We start from the raw sequence: 25,000 nt of genomic DNA on the forward strand, positions 1-25,000 counted from the left end.
TACATTCACGTATGTAACTGTTGAAACGGTTATAATCATAATATCCATGTCACGTAATGTCAGAATGCAGATGTGCAGCTCTGCAGTTCAAAACTGAGGAGAATCTCATGTTGAAAACCAGAAAAAATGCATTTGGAATAAAATGGAATTATTTTCAAGTAAAACAAAAAAAGCTGTTACATTTACCATGCAAAGAAGCTGCGCTCCTTCCCCTGATGTCTGATATTCACTCGCAATGTTTTTTCCTAGTAATAATGAATCAACCAGCTATTTTATGTGGCTGCCATTTAAAGTAAAAAGACTCCACCAAACATTAAGAGCTGAAGTCATGTCTCAGTGTTTACTGGCGCGATGTGTAAGAGTACACAGCTGTCTCAGAGGACATGCTCAGAGTGTTAAAGAGGGAGCCAAGTCCTCAGTGAACCAAAAGTGTCTGAAGCAATTACTCAGAACAATTCTCATAAAGGAGCACATGTTGTATCGTAGTATTTTTATCATGTTAATACATTTTGCAGTGCAGACTGAGGGTGGTGGTGGTGTCTACTTCCAGTGAAACTCCCAGGTATGAACCAAGAAGAGAGGCCATCTTCCACTGGAGAACACTGAGGAGGAGGAGGAGGAGGACGACGACGACGACGTGGGAGAAGATGAAGGCAGTGACAGAGGTTAGAAGTACTACAGGTATGTGGTATCGCTGGTACACAGTGCTGTTGGTTAGAAGTACTATAGGTACATGTGTCGCTGGTACACAGAGCTGCTGGTTAACAGTATGGCTGGTATACAGTATTTTTGGAATCCTGGTATTCAGTACTCCTGGTATAAAGTATTCTGGTTATATTTATACAGCACAGTGCGAATACTGATGGCTCAACTATTTCACTGTACAACTGTATAATAACAATAAAGAGCATTCTATTCTATTCTATATGCAGTTCTCCTGGTATACTGTATACGGTACTGCTGATAGAGTACAGCAACACAGATACCTCAGAGTACTGCAGTAAGCCTCATACTTACAGGTGACAGGATGCTGCTTCAGTAACATACAACAAACTGAATGCTGACTCAGAACGGTTCTGCTCTCCGCGTTTCAGAGGCGCTCCACCTTCAGCAGGTACACGTCCAGATACACATTTACAACACAAGTACCTCAAACCAAGGGCATGAGGCCATGAGAGCAGAACTTTTACCCTGCTCCTCCCAGTTGAGAAAGAGGAAAATGATGTAGTAAAAAAAAACATGTCTGAGACGCTGACGGACGACGTCATATCCTGCACGTCAAAACAGTTGACTAACCTCTAACGGGTACGACAGAAAAAAGGGTTCAACTTATAATGGAGGGGGACAGCAGGTCTGGGAGCAGGTGGAGCAGATCTGAAGGAGGTGGGGTCCATGTCTCCAGGTTCTCAGGCAGCAGTGCTGCTCCAATGCTGGTCTGGGTGATGAGTCTCTAACATCTCGTCCCTCATGACTCCACTGACCAGAGACCAGCCTCTTCTGGGTCCATGGAGCCAACATCTCCTGCTGCTCCTTTCTATCTGGTTTTGTAGTCAGGGGTTTGCACAAGGTGTTTTATTTTTGAAGTGACTGGATTCATTGTGGAATTTGTGTTGGGACTCACTGTCTCCATTTGCTCAGTGCAGACTGACCATCAAAATAGACCTGCTGCATGTTCCTCATGAAGTGGCGCACCAACAGCACATCTTTTTCATTGTGGAATGACCGCAACAAGCTGCGACTGCCATGGGGCTGCCTCAGCAATGACGATAGGCAATGCAGTCATGCTCAGTGCAAATTCAGGGAGACACATAAGCACATATGCCATGGTGCCGCCACCAAATCACACTCATCATACTCTGTGTAGGATGCACATGGTCATCAAGTAAAATATTTTGCAAATGTCCAATTTTAAGGTGTTGTCAATGTTTCACTGAGGGTTATAAATTAAGACAACTACTTATCAGCATGGAAGGTCATTGATTAACACCATACTGTTGTAACCCACACAAGGGTGCGACCCAACTGTGTCCTCATGCGACCAACAGATAAAATTGGTCCCGCCAGTTGTTGTGGAAAAGATAGTGTCGACCAGATATGCTGTTCATCTGTAAATCAGTATACATCACTATATATCAGAAGTGACCATCTATGGAACAGCGGAAAAGAGGAACAGAAATCATCTAGAACACTGATGAAACATAAAAAATCTTGTAAAACAAGTTAACCAAAAAAAACCAAAGAGGATGATATGAAAAAGATGCCTGATGACTGGTGTGGTGGACCCGACTTTGTTAGATGTGTTCTTTGCTTCTGTTTGTCTTGGAAGTTTGTTCGCTTGCATCGTTCATCTATTCTAACCCTTGTTTAACAGGGCACTGTTTCTATTCTTATTTGTGAGGGAAAGCACGCACGCGCACACCACTGAGAAAAATGTGAGGGTATGTATTAATGGTGACATTATCAGTTTGTCATACTTGTGTTTGTGCTGGCTAATTACCCTTTTATCCCTATATTTTCAGGAGGTACTTGTGAATCAAAGAAATCTACTACAGACTACTACTCCTACTGACAAGAAATCAATGTAGCAGTGATTAGTTTCCTCATTGTCCTGCCAGAGACCTACTGAAGATTCTTGTTACTTTCAAGATAAAGAGTTCCCAGAAGGGTGAGGAAATTCTCCAAGTGCTTGTTTTGCTCATTTTCACCTCGAAAGAAAAGGGCAGTCCATAGGCACATTTATAATTCAAAGGGCACAATTCATATACTTTGCACTAAAATCTTGACCAATATCCTTCAATAATACTACCAATAGCTACATGTTGGTGTTCAGCTAAACATGACAATTTGAGTTTTAGTCTCCTCTTGTACAGGTGTTAAAGAGAGTAGAAAAGGTAGGGACTAACTTCTTGAGAGCAGTGATGAGGTACATGGTCTTGGGCATCAGTAAGTAGACTTGGTCTGTGAGGACAGCACTGATGATCTTCTTGGCAACATAGTCTGGGTTCAGGATTGGCAGCAGTCTTGGCCATCTGATTAAGACAAGAGAAAAGACTGAGAAAAAAACAATGTAGCAATGATTAGTTTCCTTATTGCCCTGCAAAAGACTTACTGAAGAATCTTGTGACTTTAAAGACAAAAAATTGCTGCAGGTATGTTTGACTTTGACACTTGAACTGACCAATTACCTTCTTGGTGTACAAATTACCAGCAACTAGGGGAAGTTCAGTGCTGAGGGATGGGATATGATTCAGAATTATTGGGATGACAGAAGGCTAAGATCAAAGTCAGGGTTTAAAGTCAGAACACTGGCCCTCCTTTATCTCAACAAAGCTTTTCCCTTCCATGGCCCTTCCCTGTGGAGTCCCCTGCCCACACTTATACATGATACACGGGTTAAACATTGCATTTATGAAACTGTTATTACTGTCGCTATGTGTCTCTACTCTTCAATGTGTTATATTTCTATAGTCTTTCATTTAGAGTTAGCTTTGATATGAAGCGAATGATGCTAACAGTCCACAGGCTGCTAAACCATGTCAAGCTAGCATGGCTAACGCTCCACACCAGTCCTTGTTAATGGCACTTTTACAGGAAGTGGAAACTACAAACATGGCAGCACAGATGGTTGAGTGTTGCAAGATATTTACTCAAGGAGTCAGTCCCACTTTACACAGTAGAAAATAGGAGAGGCCTGTTAAAATACTAATAAATGTGAATAGGAGAGCCAATCGTCTTTGGAAAAACAAACACTGACCAAATATCTGCTCACCGATCCATAAAACTACTATAAAACTATATTAAAAACACACTTTATTGCACCTGACTTCAAGCTCAGCTTGTGTCTAAATACACAATTGTGATTCACCATCCCACTCAGTACAAAGTGCATACAATATACTCAGTACAAAGTACATAGTATATCCTCAATGCAAAGTGTATACTATATTCTCAGTACAAAGTACATAGTATATCCTCAGTGCAAAATGCATACTATATACCTTCAGTGATTTGTCGTAGGCAACTGGACTGGTTCAGGTTCTCCTCTCATTAAGAGGCTCCCTCAGTTCTAGTCTCTGGAGGGAAGTTGTAGGCAAGACTGTGTGGGTATAACCCTATAACAGCATCACTGTTGCATGTGAGCTCTGGGTTTCAGAGTTGTTGAGGTAACATGAAAGTCACTGGCTCAACCGTGTTCATGTGGTTTGTTAGTTGGTCATTGATTCAACCTATATCTATGTGGGTCATTAAGGTTGAGGGGATCCAGCCACATCATCCTTGTTGATTAAGCTACCTGTTAAAAGCAAGTTGTTAAAACATTACTTGGCTGACTCACAAACAGACCATCTGTATTAAAGTGAATGACTTTCTGCCCGGTGGCATGGTGGTGCAGTGGTCAGCACTGTCGACTCACAGCAAGGAGGTTCCGGGTTCAAGTCCGGGCTGGAGCACGGGGTCTTTCTGTGTGAGTCTGCATGTTCTCCCTGTGCCTGCGTGGGTTCTCTTGGAACTGTCAGTTCGCAGTCAATAAGACAGAATTCATCAGTTCACTGATGAAACTCTCAGACATTCAGGTCCTAGCCCTGACTGAAACATGGATCCGCCCAGTAAACACAGCTACCACAGCTGCACTCTCTGAGTCCGCCACACTAAGCCACACCCCTCGCTCTACTGGACGAGGAGGCAGTGCTAGCATGCTCATTCCTGAGAACTGGTCTTTTTCTGCACTACGCCCATCAAACAGCGAGACAACATCTGAATATCATGCTTTAAGTGTCACTGCTCCCATCAAAGCATATGTTCTGGTTGTGTACCGCCCACCAGGGGGTAATCTGGATGGCTTTGTCTCTGAGATGGACATGTTACTCTCTGACATCCCTGATGATGGCACAACACTGATTGTCATGGGAGACATGAACATTCACCTTGACAGACCCCTGGCAAACGACTTCCTGGCACTCATCTCCTCCTTTGCACTCGTACTAGCTCCTTCTCCTCCCACCCACAAAGCTGGTAAAGTCCTTGACTTGGTGCTGACTCGTAACTGCTCCATAACAGATGTGACAGTTACCCCACTCCACCTGTCAGACCATTTCTTGGTCAAATTTGCGGCTGCGTTTCCACAATTGCAGACACCCACACAGGCGGTTTCCTTCCGCAGAAACCTGAAGTCCCACACAGCAGCACAGCTGTCTGATGAGGTGAACTCCGTCATGTCCGACCACTCGCACGTCTCCTCACTTTCTGTTCATGAGGCTACAGAAACACTCTGTTCCCCTCTGGCATCCTCTCTGGACAAACTCTGCCCCCTGGTGTCCAAACCAGCCAAGAAAAAACAACCAAGTCCATGGCTCTCTGAAGTTCTGAGAGAACAAAGGGCTGGACTCAGGGCAGCAGAAAGAAAGTGGCGTAACTCCCAAGAACCCACTGACTTGTCCTGATACAAACAGAAACTTGCTTCCTTCACCTCATGCTTACAGTCCGCTAAGAAAGCCTTCTATCAGAACAAGATCTGTGCCACTTCTGATTCCAGAAAACTGTTTATGGCGTTTAACTCCTTGCTTTCTTCTCCAGTTGCTCAGCCTTCCACTGCACTGACTTCAGACATGTTTGCCTCCTTTTTTACTGAAAAGGTTGCTGCAATCAGCAACCAGTTCTCTGAGCCTTACCAGTCCAGTCAGCACCAACCTGCCACTGCTGCTTCACTTTTCTCCTTTGCTCCTCTGAGCGAAGATGAGGTCTCCAGACTTCTCCTGAGCTCAAAACCTACAACTTGTCCTCTCGACCCAATACCCACCAGCATCCTGCAGACCATTTTGCCCACTATCAAATCTGCAGTCACAAACATTGTCAATTCCTCCCTGGAAACTGGCATTTTTCCTGCTACTTTTAAGCAAGCCTGTGTCACCCCACTGCTCAAAAAGCCTCATCTCAACCCCGCTCAGGTTGAAAACTACAGGCCAGTATCACTTCTGCCATTCCTGTCAAAAATACTGGAGCGCTCAGTATTTAACCAGGTCTCTGAACATCTGCGGAACAACAACCTACTTGACTCTGTTCAGTCTGGCTTCAGGTGTGACCACTCCACTGAGACTGCACTCCTGTCAGTCACTGAGTCACTGAGACTAGCTCGAGCTGCTGGTCAGTGCTCTGTCCTACTTCTGCTGGACCTGTCTGCTGCCTTCGACACGGTGAACCATCAGATTCTCCTCTCCACACTCTCTTAGCTTGGCATATCTGGTTCTGCCTTGTTGTGGTTCAAGTTCTACCTCACAGGCAGATCCTTCAGAGTGTCATGGCGAGGAAAGGTGTCTAGGTCACATGGCCTATCGACTGGGGTTCCTCAGGGTAAGTGCTTGGTCCCCTTCTCTTCTCTCTGTACAACACCTCACTTGGTGCAGTGATCCGCTCCCATGGCTTCTCCTTCCACTGTTATGCTGACGACACTCAGCTTCTCCTCTCTTTTCCACCTGATGACAGAACGGTCTCAGATCGTATATCAGCGTGTCTGGCTGATATCTCCACATGGATAAAGGAACGCCACCTTCAACTGAATCTGTCTAAGACTGAACTTATGGTCTTTCCAGCTTGTCCATCTGTTCAGCCTCAGGTCAGTGTCCAACTTGACTCGAGCCTACTTGTGCCCACAAACTCAGCCAGAAACCTGGGTGTCATGATTGATGACCAGCTGACCTTTAAGGTTCATGTGGCCTCAGTTTCTCGGTCTTGCCATTATGCCCTCTACAACATCAGGAAGATCAGACCCTTCCTGACCCAACAGACCACACAGCTTCTGGTTCAGGCTCTTGTCATCTCACGCATTGACTACTGCAACTCTCTTCTGGCAGGCCTCCCTGCATGCTCATTCAAGCCTCTGCAGATGATCCAGAATGCAGCAGCACGTCTGGTCTTCAACCAGCCCAAAAGGGCACATGTCACCCCGCTGCTGGTTTCTCTTCACTGGCTTCCAGTGGCAGCCAGGATCAAATTCAAGGCACTTCTCTTGGCTCACAAAACAATCACAAGAACGGCTCCAGCCTACCTGGAATCCCTGATCCAGGTCTACTCTCCTTCTCGCCCACTACGCGCTGCATGTGAAAGACGCCTGGTGCTTCCAGCCCAGCGCTGCTCCAAATCTCTAGCCAGACTCTTCTCTTCTGTTGTTCCCAAATGGTGGAACGAACTACTGAACTCTGTGCGTTCTGCTGAGTCCCTTTCTACTTTTAAGAGACAATTGAAGACTCAATTGTTCAGAGAGCACCGAGGCACTGAACCTGATCTTCTCCTCTTTGTCCTGTGGGGTAGAATAAGTCAGAGGGTCCAAGACCCAGCACTTAGTGATTATGTAGCACTAACTGTTTTGTGTGATGTTGTATGTGTGTCAAAAAAAAGGGGGGAGGGGGCGACAGTTCTTCTGCCACTAGGTGGCAATACCTGTGACCAAATCACAACTGAAGTACTTTTGCGCTTACGATGGGTTTTTCCTTAAGTCTGAATTCTTGCTTGTGTTGTACGTCGCTTTGGACAAAAGCATCTGCTAAATGAAATTGTAGAATTGTAGAATTGTAGGTACTCCAGCTTCTTCCAACCGTCCAAAGACATGCAATTGGGGACTAGGCTAACTGGATACTCTAAATTGACCGTAGGTATGAATGTGAGTGTGAATGGTTGTTTGTCTATATGTGTTGGCCCTGTGATGGACTGGCGACCTGTCCAGGGTGAACTCCACATCTCGCCTGTAGCCGCTGGGATAGGCTCCACACCCCCCCCCCCCCCCACAACCCTTAACAAGAATAAGCGGAAGACAATGGATGGATGGACTTTCTGCCCTTATACGCTGCTGTTTAGCCTTCTCAATCTCTCCAGCTAGCAATAACTTCTCCCTCATTTCTCTCCTGCTCAGTGTGTCACAGGTTTAGTTACCCCTCTGCCTCCTCTAATGATACTCATAAGAGTGTTAAATGTAGTTGGTTTGTAGTGCTGGAGGCGAGACTCGGTGAGGTTGAATTGGACCTGTGACCGCTCCACACCGATGGATCCAAACAATTAGCTGCTAGAGCTAGCCAGCTAGCCCTCATCAGCTAGTGAAGATTGACTGATCCATGTCTATCGTATTTTTTTGAGAATTATATTACTGTTTTATTGAATCTTTGCTTACTTTTTCTTTCGTAAGCTGGTAAGGGCTTCTGATAGCCTGGCAAGCCAGATCTACATCAAGATGTTTGTTTGGAAACACACCATTGCCAGGGCTCAATCAGAGGGGCTGGACAAACAACAATCTTTCAAACTCCCTCTGTACGCAATGGGATAGCACTACAACCAATCAGAGCGATGAAGAAGATGATGTATTCGGAGCAATGGAACAGAATACCTGGAGATGTTTCGCATATGGTGTGTTGTGGAAAAGTTGGAGAAATTCTTAAATTATGGAGCCCCATGACAATCGAAAAATATGAAAATTGCGGGCCTGCTTGCACATTCAACAAGCATCTTCGAAAAAGTGAAGAAACCCCTAAGTACTGCCGAGAGATTACTGCATGTCGGCGTGGCGGTAGTGAAAACACCAGTGTCTCACCCTCTTATCAAGACTTAAACGTGACTTGCTGATGTAAGGTGAGACAATAATCGCAAGTGGTTTTCAATTGATAAGTCCCATGTGCTTAGACATACTTTTCCCATATCAAGTCTTCAAAAACTCCACTAAAATCTTTCTTCAATATGAATGACTTAAGTGTCGTTTTCTGTTCTTCTTTTAAGGAAAACTTTAACTTTAAATTGTTCATAACTGAGACCAACGCAGATTCAAAGGACTGCTGTTCACCAGCAGCAGCACATCTTTATTATTTACAGGAACTTCCGAACTACAACTGCCAAATGGTTGCAAAGCTGGCGTCATGATGTTGACCCTACCTACCAACAAGCCCGCACAATGTGATTGGCCCAACCTGAGTTTGGGTTTTGCTGCTCGGAGCCTGAGCTTTGTGCCGCCAGTTTAACCCTGGCTGCAAATTAAATTTGCAACTGCTAGGGGCAGTCTAGATTTCTTGGCTTCTTTTGGCTCTGAGCCAAAAGAGCAAAAATCGATTGCAGGGAATTGTTGAGCTTTGTAGCAAGGTTGTGGGAATCCCCTTGGACAACCTGGAGGACATTTTGAAGATCAGGACACTAAAGGCTTGTTCTGTTCTGGCCGACCGGAGTCATCCTCTTCATGGCTACTTTACGTTTCTTCCCTCGGGACACTGGGAAGGGGAAAAAGACTAGAAAAGTCTTCTCTGTGTGGCCATCATCCTTTCCAATAAGATTTGGTGACTTTTTACTTTTTTATGCATTAATTTTATCCTGCTGGTTTTAAACTGTTTATTTCATTGTTGTCTGGTTGTTGTTGACTGCTGGCTGCAGAAACAATTGCCCCACTGGGGACAATTAAGTTAACCTTGAACCTCGTTGTTTTTGTTGTTGTTGTTGTGTTTTTAACATTTTAACACTCTGTCCTCCGTCTTTCTCTCTGCTTGTCTTTCTCCTCCTGTCTTCTTCACATTCCACTGTCTCTCCCCCTTTCTCTCTCTATCTGTCCCTCTCTTTTCTGTCTCTGTCTGTTCTCCATCTTTACCTCTGTCCCTGTCCCTATCTCTCTCTTCCTTCTTTTTCTGTCACTGTCTCTGGTCCGTATTTGTCTCTGTCCCTGTCCACCATCTCTCAAATTATTTTCTATGTCTATATCCATCGTTTCTGTGGAGGTTCATAGACGGAGGGGGTTCTCCACCTGCTCTACTAGGAGGGAGGTTCTACACCTGCTCTACAGAGGCAGCAGGGACAGAAGAATGGATTTGATTCTAGACAGATAAAACTGACTGGACTTGACTACAAACTGTTGATAGTTTATATATATATACATACATACATATATATATATATATATATATATATATATATATATACATACATATATATATATACATACATATATACATATATATACATACATATATATATATACATACATATATACATATACATACATATATACATATATATACATACATATATATATATACATACATATATACATATATATACATACATATATATACACACATACATATACATATATACATATACATATATACATATACATATATACATATACATATATACATATACATATATATACATATATATACATATATACACATATATACATATATACATATACACACACACATATATACATATATACACACATATATACATATATACACACATATATACATATATACACACATATATACATATATACACACATATATACATATATACAGTACATATATATATATACATATATATGTGTGTGTACATATATATATATATACATAATGTTAGAAAATATGTAGACACATTTATGTTTTATTACATTTATGTTTTATTATCATGAAGTTCTAGCCTGATGTAGAACTGTATGGTAGTGTTGTGAGTTTTATACAGACCAAAGTAATTAAGTGTAACCAGGGTGTACCAGGCTGTGCTTCCACTCCTGAGATAAGAAGAGTTTGGGAAAGGCCTTTGACAGTGAGGAGCCAGCGTCCCTATGCCCCCCCTGCAACTGTCCTTGAAAGAAGAAGGAAGAACAAGGCGTGATGGGAAGCTACTGAGAGGAGGAACTTTGATGTGTATGTTTGGAAGACACTGAGACTGTCCAGTGCAGATGTAGAACTTTGCCTTGACTCCTTGCTGCAACGAAACTTTAATTAAGACCTCCATTTCTAAGAATTTTATCTTGTGTGTTGGGAAATTTTGTGGTACAAACTAACAGCAAAAATACAGTCTTTATCTTACAGAAATAATTTCCTGACATAATTATTTCTTCGAGTCGGATGTGCAATATCTGGATGCCTGAGGAGGCCCTGGACGCCTGTAAGGACAAAATCTGTGCACAGTCAGACTACGGTCTGCATTGGTCATCCTTTTCTGGGAACGCGATGGCCGACAGGGCTTTCCAAGGTTAAAATTCCTAGGGTTTGATTCCCATAAAATAGTTTGTGAGTCTGGCAGACGCAGTGACGTCGAAACAGGAATATGCTGATTAGGAGAATTTACCAGGTCAATTCCTAGCAGGTACCCCAACCTCTCCCCCACATAATACCAGTCTCTCTTAGAGAGGTGGTGTGGGCACAAGTTGGACAGGGGAATTAACCTCCTAATATGAGATTTGTGTTCTAGAACACAACTGAGGCCTCGCACACACACACACACACACACACACACACACACACACACACACACACACACACACACACACACACACTTTCGTGGGAGTGAATGTGAGAGTGAATGTGGTAATTCCTTGTGGTTTGAAGCCACAATAGGTGGTATCAGAATTACAGTTTGTTGTTTTATCTTGTGTTGACTTCTATACTGGTGAGGAGAGGGCTAACGGCTGACGCCTGAGGTTGGTTTCAATCTGTAAAACTGATCTCGCACTGTGTCTGCGGTGTAGAAGGCCAGATCAATAACCTCCTCTTCTCTCGTTCCAGTGAGCTCAACATAAGACAGTTGTAATGGGGAACTCAAATGGGAAAAATAAGAAACCAGAATTAAAGAAATCCAAATTGGAAGGCAAACAGGATCGTAACCATATGGAGAGTGAATACGGTGCGCAAGACTGTAAATGTTATAAACTATGAATAAACGATCCAAACACTCCATTCGATGGAACATTGGATAAACCTAAATGCGATGCACTCCTTGTTAAATTAAAAGATAAACACAAGAAGAAAATTGGTGCTCATCCTAAAGTCCAGTGTGCCATGATGTGGGCTTCCAATGCTTCTATGGATGTTTAAAAGAAAACAGATGCACAAAAACAGAAGAAATCTGAAAAAGTTTTGAAAGACTTAACAACCCTTGCACAGAAATCTGCATGTGACCTTGAAGATTTAGATGCAAAGGCTGCGGGTGCTGTAACGGCCGCGTGGCAGCAAACGCTCAGCAGCAACAACAGGAGGGTGCTGAGGGTGGAGCTGGGGCTGGTGGCCCACCGCCACCCTATGAAGCTCAGAAAGCCCTTAGGAAACAATTGGAGGCTTTGAATCTACAGGAAAAGGAGGATCTCCGACAGGGAGGCCCCCCAGCAGCTAATACTCATAGACAACAAGCAATGTTAAAAAATGTTCCTGTAGGTCCTGGGGACGAATATTCCACGATAACTGTCCCAAATCCACTCGCTGGAGAATATGGCGTCGAGCCAACCATGCAACTGTACAGATCAATGTATCCAGGAGACTTTGAAGTGCTAACCACTGCTCTCCCAGTTCCAAGGAACGACATAGAAGGGTGGATCGCAGAAATGGAAGGATTGTGCGCTTCCATGACCTTTACTCCCGAATTTGTCATCGAGCGTTTGGGGGACAGTTCCACTGTGTGCAGGGGGAACTCACTGACAGAGATGCAAATAATGACATATTACAACAGGAAAATCCGGGTTTCAGACAACAGTGGGCTGACTTCCTTCCCCGCTGTAGACAGACATTTACACCCAGACAAGACTGGGGTGCAGTCACTGACTGTAAAATGAAACTAGACGAGTCATGCGAAGACTTGCTCCACAGATTCAATCAGTCTTTCGCACACAACAGTGGTCTGACTGCAGATAACCCTGCCAGACTGCAGCTCTATAAACATGCTATCATGAATACAGGACACCCAAAGGTAAAACAAACTATTGAAACCACATGCATTGATCTTCCCACATGTGAAGAGAATATTTTCTGCAATCATTTGCGTCATGCAATCCGAGTTCATGGTCAACAACACAAGGCAAAGGACGAAAAGGTAAAACAGCCACCTCTTCAGGTTTTCCTGGGTTCTGAAGAAATCTTTTACCGTGGTCCTTCCCGCAGATACAAAAACCATGATTACAATTCAAAAGATTACGATCCAAATCAATATAAGTCAGCATGACTTGCCGGCAGTGACATTTCCCTAACAGACCAGGCGATCCTGGATGAATACACTAGACTGTTGGAGGAAGCAATGGCACAGACAAAGACATGACCCTGAACCACCACTGGCAAACTAGTCCACTTCTGATCATTTTGACAGTAGCTGGCAGTGACGTAGAGTTTCATTGTGACCCTGGAGCTACACGCTCCTGTCTGAATAACCTCCCTCCAAAAGTAAAGCTGTCTCGTGACGCTATCTCAATTAGAGGAGCTAACGGGGAGCTGGACAGATCACACCTGACGATTCCAGTTGCTGTGACTGACCCAGTGACTGGACTAACAACCACACGTAAGGCTCTGATGGACTTTGTGTGTCCTCTGATGGCACAATTTGCCTCCCTTCCTCACTCTACTCCTGGGCTGCGCACGTGACCCACTCTGTGGCTTGTGTATCGACAGGAGGGATGTGTTCCAAGTCAATTCTGTATTCCATGCTTAAAATTTTGCAAAAATTGCTGATAAAACAGTGAAACAATGCCTGATAAGTTTGAAATATCCCTCAACTGTTTACATGTACATACAGTTTATATTTATATCCCTGTATTTTAAATTTGTATTTATATATACCCCTCCATTAGTGCAATATCTCCCACCCTCAGCAGCACTGTTTACACAGAGTGTTTATATTTGATTTTGCATCTTATTTACATAGATATATGTACATACCTATTCTGTTACTTGACTCTATTTTATTATTCTGTCTCTTATCTTACAAATTACCTTGGCTTATTCCGGGACCTGAGTCCTAATTTTGTACTACTAACATGCAAATGTGAAATGTATGACAATAAAGACCCTTGAATCCTTGAATCCAATGTTCAAGGAGCCATGAGAACAAGACAAGGCTCATTTCCTGTTCCAATTGCACCCTTGCAACGCACCCTTTGAAGTCCTGAATATGGATTACATTGAATTATCTCCATGTAAACCATCATACAGCTTATCATCCACAAAGTGCAGGCCTTGTCGAAAGAATGAACAGAACAATAAAGCAACATCTGCCTAAGTGTATGGCTGATACAGGAAAAGATGGGCTGTATTGTTTAGACATAGTCAGATTAATAACCTTTCACTCTTCCTGAATTCTTCCAATTGTCTGATAAGTCTGATAATGTGACTCTGGTTGAACACGTGCTAAAAACTCTGTAAAAAAAAAAAGACAACATTAAAACGCTCTGTCTCCCTGTTGTGTCTCCAGGAGAAGAGGACCAGCCAACACAACCACAACTAAAACCTGGGGACTGGATTTTTGTTAAGAATATCCAGAGACGTGTGTGGAGGGAGGAACGCTGGCTTGGGCATTCCAGGTAATCATATCTACTCCTACGGCAGTGAGGATTGCAGAGAGGCCTTCCTGGATTCACATCACACACTGTAAAATTCAGCACTTCCCAGACATCAATCAGGAAATTACTGAAAACTAAAGTAGTGGGTTTTGTTTTTTTTTAAAAAAAGAGACGGACAGACAAAGACAGAGCATGCCTGGTTGAGATAGCTTGCAGGTGTTGGAAAGACAATAAAACCCCGGGGGGAACTCTGGTGAGCCCGGGAATGCCGATGAAGACTAGTTGAGGTCAGTTAGTTCGTGTTTGATTCTTACAGTAAGACAAGGAAACCAGGCAAGCTCAATAATAATAATAATAATAATAACAATAATAATAAATTCCATCAAAGTGAAGCTGTTTGTCCTCCTGGCTTTAGCCACAGTTATGTTTCTCTTACTGACACTGGAACTCTGAAGACAGACACAAGAGGAATGACGTGAACATGAACTTTGCTTTTGCCCTCAGACTCAGTTTACTTTTGGTCAACACAAAAACTAGTTCCAGGTCAATCTGTGGTACAGGTGTGCCTCATACGTTGCCAGGTGCAAGAATCTGACCAACTGCTATGTTTGCACTAGAATGCCACTGGCAGCAAGAAATCCGTACGTCATTCCACGCCCTCTTGTGAATGACAGTGTGTTGTTTCCTCATGTCCTACCTTCTGCTGTCTCTTCTTAAACCAGAGTGTTGGAAACAACCTGCCTGCTGCCTGGTTGGTCTGGCCTCTGTGTGGCTGTCGTTCCCTCTGACCACTCCTTCATTGTGGCCTCTGACATCTCGACTACCCTGAGCTGTAGGACTCGACGTTCCTTTCAGAGACATGATTCTGTCTGGGGAACTGACGTCCCATCTGACCATAAAGTGTGGTCTGATGGTCAGAAGGTCATTTTATCACTTTTCCCATGGCTTGGTGTTGGTAAGGAGATGCTGCGGATAGAAACACTGACCTACAGGTTGGGATCTTTTGTTAATCTGTCACTCAAGGCCTGGACTGGAGTGCCTGAAGAGATGCAGGCATTGAGACTGATGGAGTTGCAGGACCACTTAGTGTGAGATCAGCTGACAGCGTCAGTAGGTGGTGTCTGTGCTATTGTGGGCATGGCATGTTGTTCTTTCATTCCAGTTAATGACGCAGAGAGAGGCATGATAAACCAGGCAATTGCAAATCTGACTGCTCTGCGAGATGCGATTGATGGGGATCATGTGGCAAAAAGTGACTTCCTGGTTTGAATGACTTCTGGCTCCTGGCAACAAGTGCTCCTTAAAATTCTGACACCTGTTCTCGTAGTGTTATTTCTCTTCTGTTTATTCTTTCCTCCATTCTGCCCTGCCTGAGAGATATGATGATGCGTTTGGTCTCAACCCAGGTTTCCACACAATTGTTTTTCATGTCTCCCACTGCTAAATACAAACCGGCTCCCAGTGCACCTCCCATGTCTGATCATGAATATTCTGAAATTTAGTTCTGCATCCACTATTCTCCTATATACATGTGTTGGGTTTTTTTTTTATTACTAATGTCTCTCCTGTTTTTCTACCTTTCCAGATTCCAATTTGACAATGCACTTTAAGTTCAATATGACGTTAATAATGAATATCAAGAGAAGAGGTGTTGTACTGATGTGAGAAAGGGATTTATTATGCTACGGCTAAAATTCATGCTAAACAGGAGGGAATGTTAGAAAATATGTAGACACGTTTATGTTTTATTACATTTATGTTTTATTATCATGAACTTTTAGCCTGATGTAGAATTATATGATAGGGTTGTGACTTTTATACAGACCAAAGTAATTAAGTGTAACCAGGGTGTATCAGGCTGTGCTTCCACTCCTGAGATAAGAAGAGTTTGGGAAAGGCCTTTGACAGTGAGGAGCCAGCGTCCCTATGCCCCCCCTGCAACTGTCCTTGAAAGAAGAAGGAAGAACAAGGCGTGATGGGAAGCTACTGAGAGGAGGAACTTTGATGTGTATGTTTGGAAGACACTGAGACTGTCCAGTGCAGATGTAGAACTTTGCCTGGACTCCTTGCTGCAATAAAACTTTAATTAAGATCTCCGTCTCTGAGAATTTTATCTTGTGTGTTGGGAAATTTTGTGGTACAAACTAACAGCAGAAATACAGTCTTTATCGTACAGAAATAATTTCCTGACACATTGTTTTATGTATCTGGTTTTCCTGGTGAGTGTTCCATCCTTCCATTAGTGCCCTTTTATTAATGATGGCATCTTATTTTTTGTTTACCTATTTGTAGATGTCACTGATTTTAATGAATTTTAGTTTGTACATTTTTCTCCTTTCAATATCATTCACTCTTTCAGTTACTAAAATACCTAATTTTGGGACTATGAGGCGCACTTGCAATCCTTTATTTTTCACAAAAATCGTCAGTGCGCCTTATGTATTAATTCTTATTTTGCTTACTGAGCTCAAACCGATTTTATGTGGTACACGGCGCTCAAGAATCTGTCAAAATGTTTTAGTACTACTTTGGCAAGCTATTATGGCTACTGTAGTCAGGAGCCTTGCGGAGTACTGTGCTCGAATAATGACCAGAGGGATCCGGGCATGCTTGATGCCGAAATCACACAACTGTTAAACTCAGACACTGAAGATGAAGAATTTGATGGATTTTTGGAAGAGGAATGAACTGAAAAAGGGAGTGTATTGTTTTGTATTTTATGTGTTAAAACTGAACTTATTCACATTTATTGTGAATGAGTTGAATAAAGTTTGACTTATCTGACTGTTTAGTACCACTTAATGTGCCTTATAATCCAGTGCACATTACTGTATGTATGAAAATAGACCCCTTCATTGATATTGCGCCTTATAAACCAGTGCACTTTATAGTCCGAAAAATGCAGGAATTACTTAGAGTTACTCTTTTACCAAACATGGAATCATCCTAGGAACTTTGTAGTATCAGCTGATGGGGTTTGAGAAGCCTTGTGGTTATTTGAAGAAGGTGAGTTGGTTCAAGGAGTAGACACAAATACAGATGGACAAATGCCTGTCAGCACATATGAGAGAGCAAGAGAGTGAGTGAGTGAGTGATCGAGTGTGTGTGTGTGTGTGTGTGTCCAGAGGACTCAAGGTCACCAAAGGCCCTGGGCAGTATTCTGTCTGTGTATTCAAAGGTTTCCTCTGATGTCCATACATATGGATGCACTCCTCAAACGCCTCTGTGTCTGCTTCACAAAATGATACAAAGACATTCATTTATTTTTAAACTAAGATTTAAAAATGGCTACAACTTTCATTTTATTTTTCTAAAGAAAAGAATTTTACCCAGTTTTTAATCCTTTAATGGTTAAAGTTCCCTCCACATCAAAATGCTTTTGTCTCATGTTTAGGTCCCTGTCAATATCAGACCAGGACTCTACAAACTGGTGCAGCAAGTCATGAGAGAAGTATTTTACCTCTCTTATCCTGCTGGGGGGGGCATCTGCAAGAAGCAATTCCTCTTTCTTTCTATCAGCAAAGATGTTAGTTTGAATATCACCCTGCAGACGCTGGGGTTTCATGTCACTAGCCTCCAAAAAATATCCTGTTGGAGTTCAGGAGTTCTTTTACCAACATGAGACACTTGATGGTCACGAGAGGTTCGTTGTCAGGTCAGATGCAGTATGTCAATGGCAGTATATCTATCCATCCATCTATATCAATCTATCTATCGAAATTACATAGATACATATATAAATATCCTCTCCTGGAACTGTCACCCTATCGTGGTGGAGGAGTTTGAGTGCCCTCGTAGCTATGCTGTCAGGGCAGCCCAGTCTCATGTCAACACGTAAAAAGGCTCCGTTTGTCCACAGGTCAAAACGTATCAGTTCTATGATGAAGGCCTAAAAATTGTGAAATGTGTACGTTTTTTTCCCCTATTCTTTTCTATTGGAGCGCTGGTAGGTCATGTGACTCTTTCATGCGGGCCTCTCAAAACAAAAACATGGCGGCCGCTCCTGTCATTGTCGGAGGAAAGTGCCTTATTCCAAGATAGTTTTGATTTGATAAAGCATTCTGATGACATTTCTAGTGAGAAATATACATTTTGTTTTCATAATCTTTGCTCAGTTCTTGTGTATAATCTTTGGTTTGTTCGTTATTACGATGAATCTTTCACCTCTCGGTTTCTGCTGTTGCTATGGTGGTTGCTAAGGACGCTACTAGCATCTTTCGAAGTTTTCTTCAGTTGTTATGGTTCAAACCACGGAAACCTAAATGGCGTTTATGTTTTTGTATTTTGTCGTTCCATTGCGTCGTTATCTGAGTTGATAATATATTTGTGGGACTGTTGACTAATAAAAATAATATAAAACATATTGGCCCAGGAATTACCATCAAAATATAAAATAGCTACGCTTGTTTGTTGTTGTTGTGTGATTGTTGACTACAGCTGTTCAATAAAAATAAGATGAAAGTGCGCCAGGAATTCCAATTATTTTAGTTCCATCATTTCACGCTACATTTACAGATTTATTATTGAGTGGAACAAACCACACCGATGTCTGGGTTAATCAAGGATATCATTAAAGAAATCCTAACTATTTGGCCAGTTAAATTTATCCTAACTGTTCTTCATATATTGTGCTGGTAATGTCATGTCATTTCTTTTCAAATGGAACTTTTGTCGTTCTGATGTGTTTATTTTCACTGCTCCAGCAAAGCTGTTCCTCTTCTGGGGGAAATCAATCATTCAGGCAATCAATAACTGAATGTCTCTGATGCTGTACAGTAGTATTGCAGTACAACAACACCTTGATCCTTCCTTTTCAAATGTTTTTATTGTGTATTATCAGGTGTTCAAAATGATTACAATAAAAATCAATAATTGATATGAAGCTTTGTTTCAAACAATAATAATTGATCAGGAAATGAGGCCTGATGGCTGCAATAGCAGCTTTGTGCTGTTCAGTGACACCTGCTACAAAAAGGAGTCAAGGCGGTCTTAAAGATGTGAAAATGTTCCCAAAGATCATTCTTCATTTTTGTCAGGCCTTTTTCCAAAGGAGCTCCAAAAGGCTCACTTAACCCTTTGAGCCCTGGCTGAGACATGAGGCCTGTTGACCTTTGACCCTGTTGCTCTTTTGCTCTCATTTGGCCTCTACAGTGGATACAGACCTGAAACTTGAACTGTGAGGCCTCTAAAATTTATAAAATCATAATCTGGTGAAATAATTCTATAACCCCCTCCCAAACAGGAAGTAGCTTCAGGAAGGAGGTGGGGCTTCAACGTTTTAAATATTGGTTTCTGGCAGAGGTGTGAACTACTCCCAGAAATCTCATCTCATTTGGAGCAACTTTGACCAAGTTATGATGCTTAATTGATAGACTTTACTGGACTTTGCCACGCCCTTTACGGACAGCAGAAAGGACTTAGGGGGGTCAAACCACCACAGATGCGATCCTTATGGAGGACAGAACAACATACTAAAATTTCAACTTCCTAGGTTACAAGAGAAAAAACTATCCCCTTGTGAAACTGGGCAAAATCAGGGTCTGTGACTGCTGCACTCCGAGAGCCTTTTGGAGCAGAATTGAGGATCAAATCTGGGTTCTGGTATTTCTACTTGGGCTACATACATGGGCGAACCACCACTATAACAATTGGGGGCTTGTCCGGGATCTGAACAGACAGTGTAGAGGTAATAAGGGAGCTAACGCAGCATAGCACCCTTATAGCCAGTGAGCGAACACACACACAAAGCGAAGGTTGCCGGGGCTTCAGGTGGGGTTGACTTGTGTCGGCCTGATATAAAGGAAGCATTAGGCTTCCATTTGTAACAGTAACTCGGTCAACATTCTGTTTGTGTGATTAAATAGTGGAGCTTAGGTTAACATCTAATTACCAAGACAGGTCTGTCCATTAATATCCTTTGCAGTATTTTGTAAAAGTCATTGAGCTGTATATAGTGTGGAGAAATTAGCGTGTTGTGTGTTTTAGGAGACAGTGTTGTTTGTTAATCAGCTTGTAGAGTGCAGCTAGATTTAGGCTTGTGCTTGATTAGTCGTGGCTAGTAGTGGCTGTGTTCTGGCATTGTAGTGTGGTGTAATTGGCTCTGTCTCTTGTTCATTTGATGTGTCGTGCTGTGTTTCAGACGTTTGTGACGCTTGGTGTTATATTGCGGTGTGTCAGTCGTGTTAGCAGCAAATTTGGCTTGCTACATTGTCACCGGGTACGCTATATTGTGGTTGTGATAATCTGTGTACCCGTAGGTAAGGTGTAGCATCCAATTGAGGAGCTATACATTTCGGTGCTGTAGGTAAGCAGCGTTGTGACACCTCTAAAGAGGGTTGTTGTGTTCACCTCGTGTATTTCAGTTCATCAGTGTGGCACTTTTTTTTTTTTTTTAGTAGCCAGCATTTATTACATAGTGTATCTGTGTGTTTGACTCGTTTGTGCATTTCTAACGGTTTGTATCATGGACCCTTTTGACATCGAAGTTTTTTTGTATTAGGCTTTCTAGCCGAAATGAGCTTTTTAAGCTAAATAAGGAGAAGTTGGTGGCTATAGCACAACATTATGAGGTAGCCATTGGGTCCAAAATGAAAGCGCTCGAGATGGTGCAGCTGATTGAGAATAGTCTAGGCCTGCCTGATCCAGAGAGGGAGGAAGCTGCTAGGCGTAGGCAGGAACAAGCGAAGCTTGAGTTGGAAATGGAGAAGCTCAGATTTAAAGAAAAAGAGGAGAAGCTTAAGAACGAGCGAGCCCGTTTGCAATTAGAAAATAATAAAATGTTGTCTCAGAACCCTAGTTTGCGGCCAGCCACAAAGAATCGTTTTGATCCCATCAGTTGCTTAAGATTGGTCCCCAAGTTCAATGTGAATGAGGTAGGTGTCTTCTTTGAAGCGTTTGAAAGGATTGCAGTAGAGATGAATTGGCCACGGGATAAGTGGACGTTGTTGATTCAGGGGAGTTTGGAAGGAAAAGCTCAGGAGGCATTTGAGGCTTTAGACACCACTCAGTGTAAAGATTATGATGTGGTAAAGAAAAATGTGCTTGCAGCGTATGAGTTAGTTCCCAAAGCATACCGCAAGCAGTTTCGTTCCCTGTAAAGGAAAAATGATGAATCTTTTCTTGAGTTTTCTAAAAGACAGGAGCTGGTGTTTGGCAGGTGGCTAGCGTCTACTGGGACCACCACTTTTGAAGAGGTCTGTGAGCTCATGGAGCAATTTAAAAAGAGTGTGCCCCAACCCATAGAAATATATTTGAATGAGTGGGATGAGAAAGATCTCAGGAAAGCAGCCACTTTAGCCGACCAGTATGAGCTAACTCACCGCAACACTTCTGAGCACGGAAGATCTTTTAGACAAGACAGGGAAGTGCAACGGGATCCTGGCATGGCAGGGAAGAATGCTCCTGGTTTTAAGAAGTTTTCTGACCGACCCCTACGGTTTCAGGGTAAGTCAGAGTATGTCTCCTCTCCTCCTGAGTCAAAACAAATTGAGCGCCCTCCTCGTACTGAAGTTTACTGTTTCTATTGTAAGAAACCTGGCCACACCAAATCGGTTTGCCGTAAGTTGCAGAACAGGGAAGCTAAGCCTGTAGCGTGTGTGTGTGTGTTTTACCCCAAGTATTGGAACCCACTGAGTTTGTTGATCCCTCTGAGGAAGATGTACTGAAAGAGTACAGGGGTTTTGTGGCTCATGGTACAGTTGCTGTGTCTCAGGATGGCCATGAGGTCCCAGTTAAGGTGCTTGGGGACTCTGGAGCATCTCATTCATTGCTCCTAAAAGGAGTGTTGGAGTTACCACCATCCACTGCTACTGGTGTATCTGTTGTGATCAAAGGGGTTGGGGACCGGTATGTCTCTGCTCCCAAGCACACAGTTTTTGTAAAAACAGAGCTGGTGACTAAGCTCGCAGCTGTAGCGGTCATAGACACACTCCCAGTGAAAGGTATTACCTTTCTTCTTGGTAATGACCTGGCAGGCACTAGAGTGCGCCCAAGTGATCCCGAAGACGCTCAGGGGGAGCTAGGGCAGGGCGAGAGTGTGGTTCATATTGTGCAGGAAGAGCCGTGTGAAGCACTTCAAATGGTAGCTTTAGAGGAAGAGCACCATGAAATTTTCACAACCTGGGTTGTTACTAGATCGAGGTCACAGCCCCATCAGCCGCTGGATACTCAGGTTGACGACTCTCCTGTTGACCTGTCTGAAACCTTTCTGGCCCAGTTAGCTGGTATGGAGGATGGCAGGAAATTTAGCAGAGACGCTTTAATTAAGGCACAGTGTCAAGAGTCCTACATAGCAGCCCTCAGGAAGACAGTGATGTCAGTGGAAGAAAGTAAAGGGGTAGCTACAGGGTATTATTTACATCATGATCTTCTGATGAGAAAATGGTGCCCACTGCGCCGCCCAGCTGATGAGCACTGGATAGTACTCTCACAGGTAGTACTACCAACTAGTTTCAGGAAGGAGGCATTGCGCTTGGCTCACGAGAGCACTTGGCTCTCGGCTGGACATTTTGGTGTACGTAAGACACAGGACAGGATTATGTGTCATTTTTTTTGGCCTGAGATACAAAGAGATGTCACAAATTACTGCAGATCCTGTCATAATTGTCAGTTAGTGGGCAAGCCCACACAAAGTATTCCGGTTGCACCGTTGAATCCCCCTCCTGTCATGGAGGAGCCATTTTCTAAGGTATTGATTGATTGTGTAGGCCCCCTCCCCAAAACCAAGAAAGGGAACGAGTATCGACTCACGATTATGGATGTGAGTACCCGGTTTCCCGAGGCGGTGCCATTATGCAACATTAAAACTAAGCCTGTAGTGGATGCTCTGTTGCAGTTTTTCTCACGTGTAGGGCTCACAAAGGAAATTCAGCACGATCGAGGCACAAATTTTACGTCAAACTTGTTTCAGGAGGTTGTGTGCCAGTTGGGCATCAAACAGGCGATGTCGTCTGCCTATCACCCACAGTCCCAGGGAACAATAGAGCGCTGCCATCAAACGCTGAAGACCATGATAAAAACCTATTGCATGGAATGCCCTGAGGACTGGGATATGGCTATGCCTTTTCTTTTGTTTGCCATTCGGGGTGCCTCTAATGAGTCTACAGGTTTCAGTCCATTTGAGTTGGTGTACGGACATGAGGTCCGCGGACCACTTAAGACGATGAAAGAACGATTACTCCTGTTAGCACCTCAGAAGGATACATTGCAGTATATTGCTACATTTAAAGACCGACTACAGTCAGCATGTGAAGTAGCTGGGCAGAACATGCAGGCAGCGAAAAACAAGATGAAGCGGCAGTATGACAAGAAGGCGGTACAGCGCACCTTTGCAGAAGGTGAGAAAGTGTTGGTATTGTTGCCTATGAATCAGCCTAAGTTGGAGTTAAAGTTTTGTGGTCCATACAGTGTTGTCAAGCACGTGGGTGAGTGCAACTGCGTTGTTAGCACCCCAGAGCATAGACTGAAGACAAGGTTGTACCACATAAATTATCTCCAACCTTACATCGAGTGAGATTCAGAAAGTGTTGTGTGTATGTTAACAACTGCTGTGAGTAGCAAGCCTGATGGGGGGGGGGGATGAGCCCCAACCTCCAGAACCAGTATCTGCTCGCCTACTCAATTCAGGAATGTTAGCCAATCTCAGCCATCATTTGGAGTATCTGCAGCCTGAATCCGTATTGGATTCCACCTTATAGGAAAGATGCTGTGCAGGCTGAGTTGCAGTACGTTAGAGATTGGTGCTATAGAGAAGGGTACGAGTGAATGGAGTTCTCCACTGGTGCCAGTTCTGAAGCCAGATAATACTGTGCACCCATGTATTGATTTCAGGAAGGTTAATACGGTGACAAAGACAGATATGTACCCCATCCCTCGGTTAGAGGATTGTATTGACAGGATTGGGCAGCCTAGCTTTGTATCCAAGTTCAATCTTTTAAAAGGATACTGACAAGTGCCATTAACCCACTGAGTGAAGCAAGTGTCAGCATTTTGTACGTCTGATCAGTTATACCTGTGTCAAGTGTTACCTTTTGGTATGAAAAACGCCCCGGCAACCTTCCAAAGGTTAATGAATACTATCACGGCGGGGCTGGCCAATGTGGTAACATACATTGATGATGTCGTTGTGTATAGCTTGTCATGGACGGAGCACATTGTTCATATTGATCAGTTGTTTGAGAGGTTAGAAGCTGCAGGCCTGGTTGTGAATCTCCCAAAGTGTGAGTTTGGGAAGGGCTAAGTTACCTACCTAGGCCACTTGGTGGGGAGAGGGTCAGTTAGGCCAAGACAAGTTAAGGTGCAGGCTATTGCAGATCTTCCCATGCCTACCACAAAACGACAGCTAATGCGTTTACTCGGGATGAGTGGATTTTACCGGCGGTTTGTACCTAACTTTGCCGATGTGGTAGCTCCTCTGACAAACCTCTTGAAGAAGGGCACTAAGTTTGTTTGGACGCCTGAGTGTCAGAGTGCTGTAGAGAAGGTGAAGGCCATTTTATCATGTGAACCGGTGCCAAAGGCCCCTGATTTTTCTGTTCCTTTCAGGTTGGCAGCTGATGCCTCAGCACTAGGAATCGGAGCTGTCCTTCTGCAGGCGGATTCACAGGGAATAGAAAAGCCCATAGCTTATCACTCGAAAAAGCTGAATCGTCATCAACAGCGCTACTCAACCATTGAAAAGGAGGCTTTGGCCTTGGTATTAGCCGTACAACAGTTCAAGTT

At 43.3% G+C, this 25,000-nt stretch overlaps 1 protein-coding gene, 1 long non-coding RNA gene and 1 pseudogene across 3 annotated transcripts in view; 2 read left to right on the forward strand and 1 right to left on the reverse strand.

Annotated features, from left to right (window-relative positions):
- Positions 1-25,000, reverse strand: part of LOC147261182 (epidermal retinol dehydrogenase 2-like) — an 80,884-nt gene that overhangs the window by 37,235 nt on the left and 18,649 nt on the right. The window contains exons 6-7 of one of the 2 annotated variants that reach the window (XM_086203113.1): positions 2,904-3,029; positions 440-602 (exon numbers count right to left, since the gene is read on the reverse strand). In XM_086203113.1, the coding sequence (XP_086059239.1) occupies positions 500-602; positions 2,904-3,029 (229 nt within the window). In that variant the 3' untranslated portion in view covers positions 440-499. Of the gene's footprint in view, positions 1-439; positions 603-2,903; positions 3,030-25,000 lie in introns of those variants that run through there. The other variant, XM_086203114.1, reaches the window with a different exon arrangement.
- On the forward strand, positions 619-14,375 carry LOC147261183 (uncharacterized). Its single transcript, XR_015115712.1, has 3 exons — positions 619-681; positions 2,616-2,665; positions 14,194-14,375. It is a non-coding gene; the product is annotated as an uncharacterized LOC147261183 (long non-coding RNA).
- Positions 4,473-11,553, forward strand: LOC147261184 (uncharacterized; annotated as a pseudogene).

This window comes from Aulostomus chinensis, chromosome 5, assembly GCF_037954235.1.
Source record: "Aulostomus chinensis isolate RoL2024-O1b breed Wild chromosome 5, RoL_Achi_v1.0, whole genome shotgun sequence".
NCBI lineage: Eukaryota > Metazoa > Chordata > Actinopteri > Syngnathiformes > Aulostomidae > Aulostomus > Aulostomus chinensis.